The following is a 16,674-nucleotide window of genomic DNA, read 5'->3' on the forward strand; positions in this document are numbered from 1 at the left end:
TTTGGTAGTCATGGTAATATAGACGGGGATTGGCGCTGCTGCGAAGCGTATGTGACGTGTGTCTGACCCCGACTCCCGACCAATCACAAGATGCAGATGCGTCACGTGATACAAGCTGCTTCAAATAATGGCGGCTGCGGCCACTGAGGGTAAGGAAGTGGGGGAACGTACATCGCGGCCGATGCAGGGAGAGGCCAGGAGAAGGAGAGACCTAGGGTAGGGCTAAGACAGTAAGAGGAGGGTCTGTGGTGTGGAGAGTGCTAGGGTAGTGCGAGGAGGGTCCGGAGGGAGGAGAGTTCTAGGGTAGGGTGGTGACGATGCAAGGAGAGTCCTAGAGAAGGGTGGAGAAGGTACAAGGAGGGTCCGGAGGGAGGAGAAGGTACAAGGAGGGTCCGGAGGGAGGAGAGTCCTAGGGTAGGGTGGAGAAGGTACAAGGAGGGTCCGGAGGGAGGAGAAGGTACAAGGAGGGTCCGGAGGGAGGAGAGTCCTAGGGAAGGGTGGAGAAGGTACAAGGAGGGTCCGGAGGGAGGAGAAGGTACAAGGAGGGTCCGGAGGGAGGAGAGTACTAGGGAAGGGTGGAGAAGGTACAAGGAGGGTCCGGAGGGAGGAGAGTCCTAGGGAAGGGTGGAGAAGGTACAAGGAGGGTCCGGAGGGAGGAGAGTCCTAGGGAAGGGTGGAGAAGGTACAAGGAGGGTCCGGAGGGAGGAGAAGGTACAAGGAGGGTCCGGAGGGAGGAGAGTCCTAGGGTAGGGTGGAGAAGGTACAAGGAGGGTCCGGAGGGAGGATAGTCCTAGGGAAGGGTGGAGAAGGTACAAGGAGGGTCCGGAGGGAGGAGAGTCCTAGGGTAGGGTGGAAAGGGTGCGAGGGGGAATCGGGGGAAGAAGAGTCCTAGAGTAGGGCAGAGATGGTGCGAGGAGGGAACTAGGGTAGGGCAAGCAGGGCCCGGGGTAAGAATGTCCTAGGGTAGGGCAGAGACTGTGCGAGGAAGGTCTGGGGGGAGGAGAGATCTACGGTAGGGCGAAGACAGTGCGAGGAAGGTCTGGGGGGGAGGAGAGATCTACGGTAGGGCGAAGACAGTGCGAGGAGGGTCTGGGGGGAGGAGAGTCCTAGGGTAGAGTGGAGACTGTGCGATGAGGGTCCGGGGGAGCAGAGTCCTAGGGTAGGGCGAAGACAGTGCGAGGAAGGTCTGGGGGAGGAGAGTCCTAGGGTAGGGTGAGGAGGGTCCGGGGGGAGGAGGGTCCTAGGGTATGGCGGAGACTGTGCGATGAGGGTCCGGGGGGAGGAGAGTCCTAGGGTAGGGTGAGGAGGGTCCGGGGGGAGGAGAGTCCTAGGGTAGGGCGGAGACTGTGCGATGAGGGTCCGGGGGGAGGAGAGTCCTAGGGTAGGGCGGAGACTGTGCGATGAGGGTCCGGGGGGAGGAGAGTCCTAGGTTAGGGTAGAGACTGCATGGAGGGTCCTGGGGAGGAGAGCCCTGGGTAGGGCAGAGGGTCCAGAGAGGAGTGCAGGGTTGCCAACTTGACTTTTTATTCTCTGGACACATTGTAATAATAAATGATGCTCCGTGTCTGCTCCCGGAATCCTGCAGGACCTCAGCTGCTGAGACTGGAGAACCGTCACTGACTCCCATCACCTGGAGACCTTTCTTCATCTTCAAAAATAAGTCACAGACTCCTTAAATTGTATTTACGAAGTGTCCTGGAAGCTCTAGATGGTTGGCAACTCTGAAGGGGCAGGCTGGTGCCCGGAGAATCCGGGAGAGGGGGCAGGGTGATGTGCCTGCAGAGTCTTGGGGGGGTTGGGGCAGGGCGGTGCCTGGAGAATCCGGGGTAGGGTGATGTGCCCGCAGAGTCTGGGTGGGGAGGGGCAGGGCGGTGTGCACGGAGAGTCCTGGGGAAGGAGCAGAGCTGGGTTCCCGGAGAGTCTGGGGCGAGGGGGCAGGACGTTGCCTGGAGAGTCGGTGGGGAGGGGCAAGATGGTGCCTGGACAGTCTGGGGAGAGAGGTCAGGGCAGGATCCCTGGAGAGTCTGGGGGGGGGAGGGGGACAGGGTGGTGCCCGGAGACCCTGGGGGGACAGGGCTATCTGTACCGTACCCTGCACTTGTGCCAGCTTGCTGGATATGGAGTGTGCCCATTACAGATCACTCAGGCATGAAATCCCTCCAGAGTGCCCATCTTAAGTCACAGACCTTTCTCCCAACCCCTTCTCCTATGAATGCCCCCCTTAGGAAGGAACCCACACCCCTTTTCCCCCTAACACACCCAGTGACCACCTTTCTCACCTCAAATGCCTTTTCGCCTCCTAGTTCCTCCTGGGGCTCTTCCTCTGGGTCACCAAGTCCTCCCCCTGGGGCCGTCCCCTCCGACACTCCCTAGAGTAATGTGACTGGGGTGTTCCTTTTCGCCGCTGCCCTCATGATTTCTCACTCTTTCAGGTGTGGATTTGGAAACGTCGTTGCTGAGCTTTGAAAAGCTGGATCGCGCATCCCCCGACTTGTGGCCTGAGCAGCGTGAGTGTCGAGGACTCTGAGAGGGTCCCCTGTTCTCCACATTAGGGGGGGATTTTCTGTCGTTTCTCATTGTAATTTTGTTATTTTTGTCTCCTATAGTACCAGGCGTGGCTGAATTCGCAGCCTCCTTTAAGAGTGTAAGTATGTGCCCCCTGCACTTAATGTAAAATCACCCTCATGTCATCACCCTCATGTACCAAGAGGGAGGGGTTGGACTCGTGTCTGGCACTGGTCACTCTTGTATCTGGGGCGAGGTTGCGTTTGTTTCTGACATTTTCTGGGGAGGTTGCGCTCATATCGCGCTCTGCAAGTGTGTGGGAGGTTGCACTTATTACTGCTCCTCTTGGGGGAGGCCGCTCTCTTTTCTGGGGGTCGCGCTCATTTCTGGCTCTCTCTTCTCTGGAGGTCGCGCTCGTTTCTGGCTCTTCTCTGGAGGTCGCGCTCGTTTCTGGCTCTCTTCTCTGGAGGTCGCGCTCGTTTCTGGCTCTCTTCTCTGGAGGTCGCGCTCGTTTCTGGCTCTCTTCTCTGGAGGTCGCGCTCGTTTCTGGCTCTCTTCTCTGGAGGTCGTGCTCGTTTCTGGCTCTCTTCTCTGGAGGTCGTGCTCGTTTCTGGCTCTCTTCTCTGGAGGTCGCGCTTGTTTCTGGCTCTCTCTTCTCTGGAGGTCGCGCTCGTTTCTGGCTCTCTGGAGGTCGTGCTTGTTTCTGGCTCTCTCTTCTTTGGAGGTCGTGCTCGTTTCTGGCTCTCTCTTCTCTGGAGGTCGTGCTCGTTTCTGGCTCTCTCTTCTCTGGAGGTCGCGCTCGTTTCTGGCTCTCTCTTCTCTGGAGGTCGCGCTCGTTTCTGGCTCTCTGGAGGTCGCGCTCGTTTCTGGCTCTCTCTTCTTTGGAGGTCGTGCTCGTTTCTGGCTCTCTCTTCTTTGGAGGTCGTGCTCGTTTCTGGCTCTCTCTTCTCTGGAGGTCGCGCTCGTTTCTGGCTCTCTCTTCTCTGGAGGTCGCGCTCGTTTCTGGGGCTCTCGGGGCACTTGCACTCATATTTGGCACTCTACAGGTGGGAGGGTGGCCCGCTCATACACCCAGTGCCAGCTAGCAGTGTGTCATGTGAAGGCACAGTATTGCGGGCACACTGCTTCTCCCCCTCATCCCCACTGCGTTACTGTAAGTCTTTTGTTTTTTTTCTTCATAGCCAATTGCTAGTTCTCCGCCAAAGTGGATGTCTGAGCTGGAGCACGATGACATGGACATGCTGAAAGGTAATATGGTCTGGCTATGCACATTGTTGGGGGGACCCATCTGGCGTTGGGGCTGTGCACATTGTGGGGGGACCCTCCGGGCGTTTCGGCACCCTCTGTCTCCTGGATGCTCAGTTTAGGCTCTTTCTCCACAGAGTTGGGGAGTCTCACAATCGCTAACCTGATGGAGAAGGTGCGAGGGCTGCAAAACTTGGCCTATCAGCTGGGACTGGAGGAGTGTAAGTACCGAGACCATGGCCTATGAAGTCTGACTGCAGCTGTGGAGGATATAACATGATGTAACAACAGAATAGTGACTACAGCTCTGGAGGATAGAAGATGATGTACCGGCCAAATAGTGACTGCAGCTCTGGAGGATAAGACACAATGTAACAGCAGAATTGTGACTGCAGCTCTGGAGGGGAGTCAAGCATTTTTGCCTATAATTTGTCCTATAACCTACTAGTAATGAGCAAGTGTATTTGTCGTTACTCGGCGAGTATTTATTTCTTTTTAATGCTTGAATCCCCGCCCAGCATGTTTGGCGCTTTTTAGACAGCCAGTAAACATGTGGGATTGCCCGCCAGTCACTAATGCCGTAGCCATCTTGGTTGTGACATTACTGTGATTGGCTGGTCGCACAGCATCATCAGATCTATATAAGACGTCATGCTCGGCACACTGTACCCCGGACACAGGCAACATATGGTGGTGGAGAGGTGCTAGTGAGATGGACAGAATTGTAGCTGCATATAGCCAGGGATTGAGCCACATTTATATTTCTGTGAAATACGACAACAGCCCTTAGGGATAATGATAATCATAGTAATACTGCTGTTAGTGGTATTTAGGCCGGGCTCACACTAAACGTATGGAAAATCGGTCGGAGTCTCCCTGCCGAGAGTCGCACGAGTATTCTCCATATGGTCATTCGTGTGTAATGCGTTTACAATGCGATGATGTGATTTTTCTCACCCCTATGTATCCGTATGACATGCGTATGGCTTTACATTTCTCACTGCTTTTCCCCCATTGAATTTAATGGTTCAATGGGCTGAAATGAGAAAAATGTGCGTATGTCTCGCAAGTCACATGTGTGGTCCGTGTGGTGTCCGAGCTTTTCTCTCACCCATAGACTTGCATTGGCGAGTTTTGGACGATATACGCATACAATCTTAGCAAGCTGCGATTTTACACGCACCCAGAATACGCCCGAGAAAAGAAACGGTGATGTGAGCTGCCCCATAGATTAACAGTGGCTTGAGTGCTATATGATGTTTTCTCGCATAGTACTCGTCCGTATTCTACGCTAGTGTGACCCCGGCCTAAGGGACAGATTGTGCTGAAGGCATCGTGTAGGACAGGGTGAATTGCACACCCTTTCTGCTGCAACTCCTACCAGAAGCCCTTCTCAGACCTAATAATATTCTTTTCTCTTAATACTGCAAATTGTTTTGAGCAGGAAAATATTATACACAATTTTTACTGCGGCAGTTGTGCGTCAAAAGCATACAGCCAGACTTGGTTAAAGATAGCATTACTATATTGATACTGCAGTCTCATACGTCCTTCTGAGTTGGGTAAATTTTCCTGCAATTGTAATACTGCAAAGTTTTCTCAAGAGGGACATGTAATACGTAATTTAAGGTGGGCAAGGAACGAGGAAGTGGACGTGATGGTGAGTTCCAAGGCCGTGGGCAAGGTGAAACTGCCTGCCACGGGAACACAACAAACACACATCATGTCGATCTAGCTTCCTGTTTCACTTTGTAGGAGGGCGCAGAGCACCACTCTTGAAGCCAGACCAGTGTGAAAACGTTGATGGATGGATATCAGATAATGCTTTTATTCACTTTGTCAGCACCACTCTGTCTACCACACGGTCCAATCTCAGTAGCCGTGATTCTGGACCACATAATCCTCATCATGATCCTCCTTGCTCCCACCATGATGAGTGCCCGGAAACAAGTGATCCCACACTTGGACATTCTGAGAAGCTTTTCACATTTCCATTTATAGATTCTTGCCTCTCCCCCTGCCCGTTCCAACCGGGACATGAGGAGATCGCATGTAGCGATGCTCAAATATTTGAGCAGCCACACTCACAAGAAGGCGACAGTGGCAAAATGCAATTACTGTCACAAGAAGTGGATGATAAGACACAATTGCCAGCAAATGGTGTTTTTACATCAGCAAGTCAGGAGGAGGACCAGGGTGCGGAAGTGGAAGATGAGGTGGTGAACGATGAAGCCACTGACCCAACCTGGGAAGGTGATATGCAGAGCAAGGACAGCAGCTCACAGGGGGAGGGATCCGCAGCACCACAACAAACAGGAAGAGGCAGTGGAGTGGCTAGAGACACAAGGCGGGCAACTGTTCCCCAGAGCACCAACACGGGTGAAGTTGCTAGGGCAAGGGTTCGGTGTTCCTGAGCCTGGCTCTTTCTGAAAGACAGTCCAGTTAACCCAAAAAAGTCCATTTGCAATATCTGCCAGCATCAGCAGGGGCAGCACAACTACCTGCATGCTCAGGCACATGACAGCAAAGTTGGGACAAACGCCAGGGTCCAGAAATAGTGTCTTCCGGTGACACCAATTCCTCTTCCCCTGTTCTGCGGACATGCTAATCCCCTGACCATGACATAGGCAAAGACGACTGCCACCCTTCAACTATCGTTGCACACTTGCAACCACGTCCTTGTCCCAGCGCAGCGTTAAGTTGTCCTTACCCCAGTCCTTGGAACGCAAGTGTAAATATACAGCCACCCACCCATAGGCCAGAGTACTTACTGACCACGTTTCTAAACTGCTTGCCCTGGAAATGTTTCTGTTTAGGCTAGCGGATACGGAAGCTTTCCACAACCTCTTAGCGACTGCCGTCCCTCAACCCCCACTTTTTCTCCCAGTGTGCCTTCCTCGCCTAACACAGGCACGTATCCCATAACCTCATCTGTGCCCTCACCAACTCTGTGATTGAGAAGGTCCATTTAACCACAAACACGTCGACAAGTGCTTGTGGCCATGGATGCTACATTTCCCTGACAACACAGTGGGTGAACATTGTGGATACCAGGACCCAGTCAGACACTGGAATGTAACAGGTGCTACCGACACCGAGGATTGCGAGCCCTGGTTCAATCAGGGTCTCCCCCCACCTTCTACAGCAGTTCCTGCACCTCCTTTCCCCTTTATCTCCGAAATGTCAACATCAGTTGCAAGCTGTAAGCACTGCCTCGCCAAGTGGCAACAGGCTTAGCTGAAGCTTAGGTGACAAACTGCACAGCGCTGCAGAGTTGTTGAAAGCTCTAACAGACCAGACTAATCTGTGGCTCTTGCCCTTGAACCTACAACCAGGCATGGCCATGTGTAACAATGGCCTTAACTTGGTAGCAGCTCTAAGGGTATGTGCACACGTCCGGATTTCTTGCAGAAATTTCCTGAAGAAAACCGGAAATTTTCTGCAAGAAATCCGCATTTTTTTTTCTTTTTTGCGTTTTTTTTTTTTTTTTTTTGCATTCTGCAAGCGTAATTAGCTTGCAGAATGCTAAAGTTTTCCAAGCGATCTGTAGCATCACTTGGAAAACTGACTGACAGGTTGGTCACACTTGTCAAACAAGTGTGACCAACTTTTTACTATAGATGCTGCTTATGCAGCATCTATAGTAAAAGATAGAATGTTTAAAAAAATGGTTATACTCACCCTCTGCAGACAGCCAATCTCCTCAGCGGCGTCCGTTCCTATAGATGCCGGTGTGGTTCAGGACCTTCGATGACGTCGCGGCTTGTGATTGGTCGCGTGAGTCACATGAGCGGTCACGCGACCAATCACAAGACAGCGACGTCATCACAGGTACTGAACCACACCATCTATAGGAACGGAAGAGAAAGCATGCACCGGAGAGGCGGGAACACTTCGGGGGCCATCAGAGGGTGAGTATATGACTATTTTTTATTTTAATTCTTTTCTTTTTTTTACCAATTATATGGTGCCCAGTCCGTGGAGGAGAGTCTCCTCTCCTCCACCCTGGGTGCCAACCGCACATAATCTGCTTACTTCCCGCATGGTGTGCACAGCCCCGTGCGGGAAGTAAGCAGATCAATGCACTCCTAGGTGTGCGGAATCCCCGCAATTCCGCATTTTTAATGAACATGTTGCTTTTTTTTCCGCGATGCGATTTTTTTCGCGGAAAAAAATGCAACATTTGCACAAAAAATGCGGAATACCCTGTAAATAATAGGAGGCATATGTAAGCGGTTTTTTTCGCGTTTTTATAGCGAAAAAAACGCGAAAAATCCTGAACGTGTGCACATGGCCTAAAGCTTGTCACCCTCACACACGTACCATGCCTGGCCCACGTGCTCAACTTGGTGGTTCATCAGTTTCTCAAAACCTACCCAGATCTACGTAAGCTACTTGTGAGAGAGGGCAATAGTTGAACACCAGCTACAACATGCCCGTCGGTATTCCGGTCAGCCTCTGCACATAAGAGCTAATGAGTGGGCATGGAAGTCTGACCTCTCTGCGGTTCTCCAAAACTTCTGAGGACTCGACCAAGATGGTGTGGGGTGATGACACCATAATCTGCTTCCCTATCCCACTTCTCTGTCTACTGAAACACTCGCTGCTCACAATAAGGCTGCCGTCACACTAGCAGTATTTGGTCAGTATTTTACATCAGTATTTGTAAGCCAAAACCAGGAGTGGAACAATTAGAGGAAAAGTATAATAGAAACATATGCACCACTTCTGTATTATCACCCACTCCTGGTTTTGGCTTACAAATACTGATGTAAAATACTGACCAAATACTGCTAGTGTGACAGCAGCCTTAAAGAGAAGGGTTTGCAGGCGGAGCAAGTTGAGATGCAGCAATAAACTATACTGGATGATACTACATAGCCCAGCCTCATCTCCTCTTCTCAACGCGGATTGGGTCATAATTGCCTGTGCTACTGACGCTAGTATCCACATCACCTTCATACCATCTGTTCAACGAGAACGACAGCATGGACTGTCGCCCTCTTGATGGAGATGGGGAAGTCTTCGCTGTTGGCAGTCTGGCACACATGGCTGAGTTTATGTCCCGCTGCCGTTCCCGTGACCCTCGCATTTTGATCAACACTAATTACTGGTTGGTCGCTCTTCTAGACCCACGCTACCAGGAGAACTTTCTATCTCCTTCTCCTTCCTGTGGTGGAGAGGTCTAATAAAATGTTTCAGTACCAGAAGGCCCTTGTTGAAGAATTATTTTAAACATTCCCTTCTGACAATGCTGGCGGCAGAGGTCACAATTCCTTGGACAACCGAGGAGTGGAGACAAGAGAGACAAACACCAGATTCAGCAGAGGCAGGGGCATAATCTCAAAAGTCTGGGACACTTTTCTCAGACCCTCCCAGCGCCCTGGCCCTGATGTGCAGGGAACTCTGACAAGGAGGGAAAAGTTTTGGAAGATGCTGATGGAGTACCTTGCCGACCTTACCAAGGTCCTCCATGATTCTTCTTTGCCTTACAACTATTGGTTATCCATGCTAAACACGTGGCATGAACTGTCCCTCTACGACTTAAAGGTCCTGGCCTGCCCTACCGCTAGCGTTTTGTCAAAGCGGGATTTTAGTGCCGCCGGGTGCATTATAACTGATAGGCGCATCCGCATGTCAACTAAAAATGCTGACTCTTATCAAAATGAATAAGGGCTGGATTGGCCCAGACTTCTGTACAACACCGGTTGACAACAGCAGAACATAAACTCCAATCCAATGTTTTGATGGTTTTTTTTTTCAGGTCTATTCCCCTGCACCCCTTCACACCCAAACATGGGTTTACATTTCAGGATTTTAGATTTTTTTATTTTTTTTAAGCCTTCTCCTCTTTCACCACCACCACCATATCAACAGGGTGTTCGCGCTACCCTCGCTACAATTTTTTAGAATTTTGAGAGGCCTACCTCTAACATTGTGTTTTTATATATATATATTGCACTTAAACAACAGAATATAACTCCAAGTAAATCAAACTTCTGTGAAATCAAACTGTACACTTAGGAAGCAACACTGCTTGACAATCCATTTCACATGCTGTTGTGCAAGTGGAATAAACAACAGATGGAAATTATTGGCAATTATCAAGACACACTCAATAAAGGAGTGGTTCTGCAGGTGGGAACCACAGACCACATCTCAGTACCAATACTTTCTGGCTGATGTTTTGGTCACTTTTGAATGTTGGTTGTGCTTTCACACTCGTGGTAGCATGAGACAGACTCTACTACCCACACAAATGGCTCAGGTAGTGCAGCTCATCCAGGATAGCACATCTTGCAAGCTGTGGCAAGAAGGTTTGCTGTGACTGTCAGCGGAGTGTCCAGAGGCTGGAGGCGATACCTGGAGACAGGCCAGTACACCAGGAGACGTGGAGGGGGCCGTAGTAGGGCAACAACCCAGCAGCAGGACCGCTACCTTAGCCTTTGTACAAGGAGGAACAGAAGGAGCACTGCCAGAGCCCTGCAAAATGACCTCCAGCAGGTCACAAATGTGCATGTGTCTGCACAAACGGTTAGTAACATATTACACTGTGTGCAGAATTATTAGAGGATTATTTTTGTTATTGATAAACAAATATGTTCTTAATCAATCCAAAAGACTCGTAAATATTAAAGCTTAATATTTTTGGAAGTTGGAGTGGGTTTTTTTTAGATTTGGCTATCTTAGGAGGATATCTGTTTGTGCAGGTAAGTATTACTGTGCAGAATTATTAAGCAACTTAAAACCAAATATATTCCCATCTCACTTGTTTATTTTCACCAGGTAAACCAATATAACTGCACAAAATTTAGAAATAAACATTTCTGACATACAAAACCCCAAAAAATTAGTGACCAATGTAGCCACCTTTCTTTATGATGACACTCGACAGCCTTCCATCCATAGATTCTGTCAGTTGCTTGATCTGTTTACGATCAACATTGCGTGCAGCAGCCACCACAGCCTCCCAGACACTGTTCCGAGAGGTGTACTGTTTTCCCTCCCTGTAGATCTCCCATTTTATGAGGGACCACAGGTTCTCTATGGGGTTCAGATCAGGTGAACAAGGGGGGCCATGTCATTATTTTTTTTCTTTGAGACCTTTCCTGGCCAGCCACGCTGTGGAGTAGTTGGAGGCATGTGATGGAGCGTTGTCCTGCATGAAAATCATGTTTTTCTGGAACGATACCGACTTCTTCCTGTACCACTGCTTGAAGAAGTTGTCTTCCAGAAACTGGCAGTAGGTCTGGGTGTTGAGCTTCACTCCATCCTCAACCCGAAAAGGTCCCACAAGTTCATCTTTGATGATACCACCCCATACCAGTACCCCACCTCCACCTTGCTGGTGTCTGAGTCTGAGTGGAGCTCTCTGCCCTTTACTGATCCAGCCTCTAGCCCATCAAGAGTCACTCTCTTTTCATCAGTCCATAAAACCTTTGAAAATTCAGTCTTAAGATATTTCTTGGCCTAGTCTTGATGTTTTATCTTCTGTTTCTTGTTCAAAGGTGGTTGTTTTTCAGCCTTCCTTACCTTGGCCATGTCCCTGAATATCGCACACCTTGTGCTTTTTGTTACTCCAGTAACGTTGCAGCTCAGAAATATGGCAAAACTGGTGGCAAATGGCATCTTGGCAGCTTCACGCTTGATTTTCCTCAATTCATGGGCAGTTATTTTGCGCCTTTTTTGCCTAACACGCTTCTTGCGACCCTGTTGGCTATTTGCCATGAAACGCTTGATTGTTTGAGAATTATGCTTCAAAAGTTTGGCAATTTCAAGACTGCTGCCTCCCTCTGCAAGACATCTCACAATTTTGGACTTTTCAGAGCCCGTCAAATCTCTCTTCTAACCCATTTTGCCAAAGGAAAGGAAGTTGCCTAATAATTATGCACACCTTCTATAGGGTTTTGATGTCATTAGACAACACCCCTCCTCATTACAGAGATGCACATCATCTGGTTTACTTAATTGGTAGTTGGCTCTCAAGCCTGAACAGCTTGGAGTAGGACAACATATATAAAAAGTATCATGTGATCAAAATACAACTTGCCTAATATGTCTGCACACAGTGTGTGTGTGTGTGTGTGTGTGTGTGTGTGTGTGTGTTTTCAACCCCCCAGGGTTGAATGTTTTTTCAGCCCATTCCCTTAGTACATGTTCATTCCCAGTCTAGGATACCCACTCCTTAATAATGGGAAAAAATGTTTTCTGAGTCCCTCCAATACGTCTCTTTAAAGGGGTGATGGATTTTGCCGCCTCCATGACTTTTGGCATCCCTTGCACTTGGTGCATATGCTTTACCAGTATATTAGATCCACTCCTTAGAAATGGGGAAAAAAATGCATTTGTAAGGCTCCACCTTTTAGTTGAGGGAACATTTTTGGAAACCAAAAGAACCGGTGGGTTCTATTAGTATATGATCCAGTCCCTTGTTGTGGGCTGTCAGGTGGTTGACCCATAGGGAGTTCTCACACTGCATACAGGATTTCACAGCCGGGACAGGAGAAATTGTACAGTAAATACAGAAGGTCCTGGTCTCCTCCATATCAGGCTGAGTAGATGAGAAACTCTCCACTATATTCCCCAGCAGGGTTGATTTAAGTCCTTGATGCTGCTACGTTAAACTAATCGCTTTTTTTCAAGGCTCATTCAAATAGATTCTGTTCTCTAATAATATCACTGTTATCTGCAATTCATGTAGGGTGAAGTGTAGCAGTAGGGATAGTGTATTTCAGGCAGCTAGTCAAGGATTATTTCCTTATAAATTGCAACTAGATGGTGGCCCGATTCTAAGGGTACCGTCACACAGTGGCATTTTCATCGCTACGACGGCACGATTCGTGACGTTCTAGCAATATAGTTACGATCTCGCAGTGTCTGACACGCTACTGCGATCAGGGACCCTGCTGAGAATCGTACGTCGTAGCAGATCGTTTGAAACTTTCTTTCGTCGCTGGATCTCCCGCTGTCATCGCTAGATCGTTGTGTGTGACAGCGATCCAGCGATGCGATCGCTTGTAACCAGGGTAAACATCGGGTTACTAAGCGCAGGGCCGCGCTTAGTAACCCGATGTCTACAGTGGTTACCAGCGTAAAAGTAAAAAAAACCAAACTGTACATACTCACCATCTGATGTCCATCAGGTCCCTTGCCGTCCGCTTCCCGCTCTGACTGTCTGCCGGCCGGAAAGTGAGAGCAGATCACAGCGGTGACGTCGCCGCTGTGATCTGCTTTCACTTTACGGCGGCACTCAGTCAGAGCGGGAAGCGGACGGCAAGGGACCTGACGGACATCAGATGGTGAGTATGTACGGTTTTTTTTTTTTTACTTTTACGCTGGTAACCACTGTAAACATTGGGTTACTAAGCGCGGCCCTGCGCTTAGTAACCCAATGTTTACCCTGGTTACCAGCGAACCTCGGCATCGTTGGTCGCTGGAGAGCGGTCTGTGTGACAGCTCCCCAGCGACCACACAACGACTTACCAACGATCACGGCCAGGTCGTATCACAGGTCGTGACCGTTGGTAAATCGTATAGTGAGACGGTACCCTAACTCATCGGGTATTCTAGAATATGTATGTATGTATATAGCAGCCACATAGTATACAGCACAGGCCACGTAGTATATAGGAGTACTACGTGGCCTGTGCTATATACTATGTGGCTGCTACATACATACATACATACATACATACATACATACATACATACATACATACATACATACATACATACATACATACATACATACATACATACTGTGGAATACCCGATGCGTTAATACAGTCCACGCAGTATATAGTAGCCACGCAGTATATACAGGTAGTATATAACACTGGCCACGTAATATTTAACACAACCCACGTAATATATAGCACAGCCCACAACTACTCTGCACAGCTGGGGCCACCGTACACATAGATCACTACGCCCGGGCCCGGCCACTCACCGTGTAATTAAAAAAAAAAAATAAAATAAAATAGTTATATACTCACCCGCCGGGGTCCAGCAAAGCTGTGTTGATGCGCGCGTGGCTGCCGCCATCTTTCGTTCCCAGGATGCATTGCGAAATTACCCAGATGACTTAGCGGTCTCACGAGACCGCTAAGTCTTCTGGGTAATTTTGCAATGCATCTCTGGGAACGGAAGCTGGCGGCAGGCGTGAGCACATCGTCGGACGACGGAAGGTGAGAATAGCAGGTTTTTTGTTTTTTGTATTATTTTTAATATTAGATCTTTTTACTATTGATGCTGCATAGGCAGCATCAATAGTAAAAAGTTGGGGACACACAGGGTTAATAGCAGCGTTAACGGGAGTGCGTTACCCGCAGCATAACGCGGTCCGATAACGCTGGCATTAACCCTGTGTGAGCGGTGACTGGACGGGAGTATGGAGCGGGCGTCGGGTACTGACTGGACGGAAGTAGGGAGGGACTAATTCTTGGCCTGACTGTGCCCGTCGCTGATTGGTCGCGGCAGCCAGGACAGGCAGCTGGCGAGACCAATCAGCGACGCGGGATTTCTGTTACAGACAGAGACGGAAGTACCCCTTAGACAATTATATAGTAGATCAAAGGTGTCAAAATTCTTTGATTTATTGTGTCCATTTGCAGTTTCCCTGTAGCATCCGTATGTAAGAGGTAGTGATGGGAAACTTTACGCTACTGGATCTGGAATAACCACTTCTGAACTCTCCAGTACTTTTGCTTCTATCCATTTCTGCATGCTTCTTGACGTATGTTTGGGGTCATTGTCCTGCTGGAATTCCCATGACCTAGGATGCAAACCCAGCTTTCTGACACTGGGGACTATATTGCAACCCAAAGTCCTTTGGAATCTTCACTCTTCATGATATCTTGCACACAGCCAAAACACCCAGTGCCAGGGGCAAAACAACCCCAAAATATCTGACACTCTACCATATTTGAATGTAAATGTGTTCTTTCGTTTCACTGTGTTACAAAGGTTTTGTCCTTCGGACAATTTTGAGTGTTCCTGATAGATTTTTTTTTTTTTCATGCTGATTTCAGAAATGACTTCAGATTTTTTCCTATCATGTAAGGTTTTTGAGAAATGATACAAAACATAATGTTATAATTCTAAAATATGTACTTTTTCTGAAACAGTATATTCTGAATTTTCCACTGAAATAACAACATAAATCGCTGATCTACACATATGCAAGCACTTATGCGAATTGCGCGCAGGCCCAGTGAATCATTCGGCTGACCGTGTACGGAGCATACCACATCTCCTGGGCAGGGGAGGAATCGAGACAATACTGACATTACAGCAGGGGATCACCGAGTATTCATTTTGTGAGGTTAAATATTTCACTGACTATTTCTAAACAATATTTTGATATTGTTGTTGATGGCAGATTGCTATGAGCGCCACCCTGTGGTCGGCGCTCATAGCAAGCCTGTAAGGTGATCTGAGAATCGCCCCTATGTAGCAGAGGCAATCGCGCTATGGCAGCTTCTAGCCTCCTATGGAGGCTATTGAAGCATGCCAAAAGTTTAAAAAATGTATTTAAAAATATTAAAAAGTATATAAGTTAAAATAACCCCCCCCCTTTTGCCCCAATCAAAATAAAACAATTTAAAAAAAAATCCAACCTACGCATATTTGGTATCGTTCAGAATCTCCCGATCAATTTAAAAAAAAAAAAAAAAAGAATGAACCTGATCGCTAAACGGCGTAGTGATAAAAAAAAAGCCAAAATCACTTTTTTTTGGTTGCCGCGACATTGCATTAAAATTCAATAAAGGGCAATCAAAAAAACGTATCTGCACAAAAGTGGTATCGTTAAAAATGTCAGTTTGGCACGCAAAAAAATAAGCCGTCACCCGACCCCAGATCACGAAAACTGGAGACGCTACGAGTTTCGGAAAACGATGCAATTTTTTTTTTTTTTCACCACTTAGATAAAAGAGAACCTAGACCTGTTTGGTGTCTATGAACTCGTAATGACCTGGAGAATCATTATGGCAGGTCAGTTTTAGCATTTAGTGAACCTAGCAAAAAAGCCAAACAAAAAACAAGTATGGGATTGCACTTTTTTTTGCTATTTCACCGCACTTGGAATTTTTTTCCTGTATTCGAGTACACAACATGGTAAAACCAATGGTGTCGTTCAAAAGTACAACTCGTCCCGCAAAAAATAAGCCCTTACATGGCCATACTGACAGAAAAATTAAAAAGTTATGGCTCTGAAAAGAAGGGGAGAGAAAAACGAAAAATCTAAAACAAGCTTCGGTCATGAAGGGGGTTAAAAACCTTACGTAATGCAGACTTTTGGAGCACATATTCGTGTTCAGCATCTCAAAATCTATAAGATACAATAACATTTTCTCAGGGGACAGGAACTTCCCTGAAATTTGTTGCACAGTGTTATTTGTAGGACCCCTTCCATTTATAATAAACAGCAGAATGATGTGCTTTACCAAAAAGCTCTATCTTGATCTCATCTGTCCACAAGACACCTGATGGCCCTCTAAAAATATCGAGGACCACCTGATGGCCCTCTAAAAATATTGAGGACCACCTGATGTTCCGCTACAAATTGTGAGGACCGCCTGCTGGCTCTCCAAGTTTCAAACTTTACAGTATTAATACGAAAAATAACATTTGCCCACCTCAGATGGATAAATTGTATTGCAGTTGCAAAATATGGCTATGGTTTTCTTTGTATAGCCGTCTGCTGGCCCTCCTAAAATGCTTAGTGAGGGCAGGCTGCTGGCCCTGGAAAAAAGTGTGTGGGAATAAAATGACATTTACTGGCAGTAGCGTAGCTACCGGGAAGCAAAGGGTGCGGGTTCCCCAGGCCCGGTGCTCAGAGGGGGCCCACCCGGAGCTATGCTACTGTAACTGTATCGGCATGCGAAGCACGCCGATACAGTTACCTTCTGCGGCAGAGCAGGG

At 48.2% G+C, this 16,674-nt stretch overlaps 1 protein-coding gene across 1 annotated transcript in view; it reads left to right on the top strand.

Moving 5' to 3' along the window:
• The first annotated feature begins 13 nt into the window (after positions 1 to 13).
• The window catches only part of LIN52 (lin-52 DREAM MuvB core complex component), a 51,684-nt gene continuing 35,023 nt past the window's right edge, over positions 14 to 16,674 (top strand). Inside the window, exons 1-5 of the mRNA XM_077267404.1 lie at positions 14 to 149; positions 2,433 to 2,507; positions 2,607 to 2,644; positions 3,687 to 3,753; positions 3,888 to 3,971. Of these exons, the coding sequence (XP_077123519.1) occupies positions 128 to 149; positions 2,433 to 2,507; positions 2,607 to 2,644; positions 3,687 to 3,753; positions 3,888 to 3,971 (286 nt within the window). The 5' untranslated portion in view covers positions 14 to 127. The remainder of the gene's footprint in view (positions 150 to 2,432; positions 2,508 to 2,606; positions 2,645 to 3,686; positions 3,754 to 3,887; positions 3,972 to 16,674) is intronic.

The sequence above is a fragment of the Ranitomeya variabilis genome, chromosome 1, assembly GCF_051348905.1.
Source record: "Ranitomeya variabilis isolate aRanVar5 chromosome 1, aRanVar5.hap1, whole genome shotgun sequence".
In the NCBI taxonomy this organism is placed as follows: Eukaryota; Metazoa; Chordata; class Amphibia; order Anura; family Dendrobatidae; genus Ranitomeya; species Ranitomeya variabilis.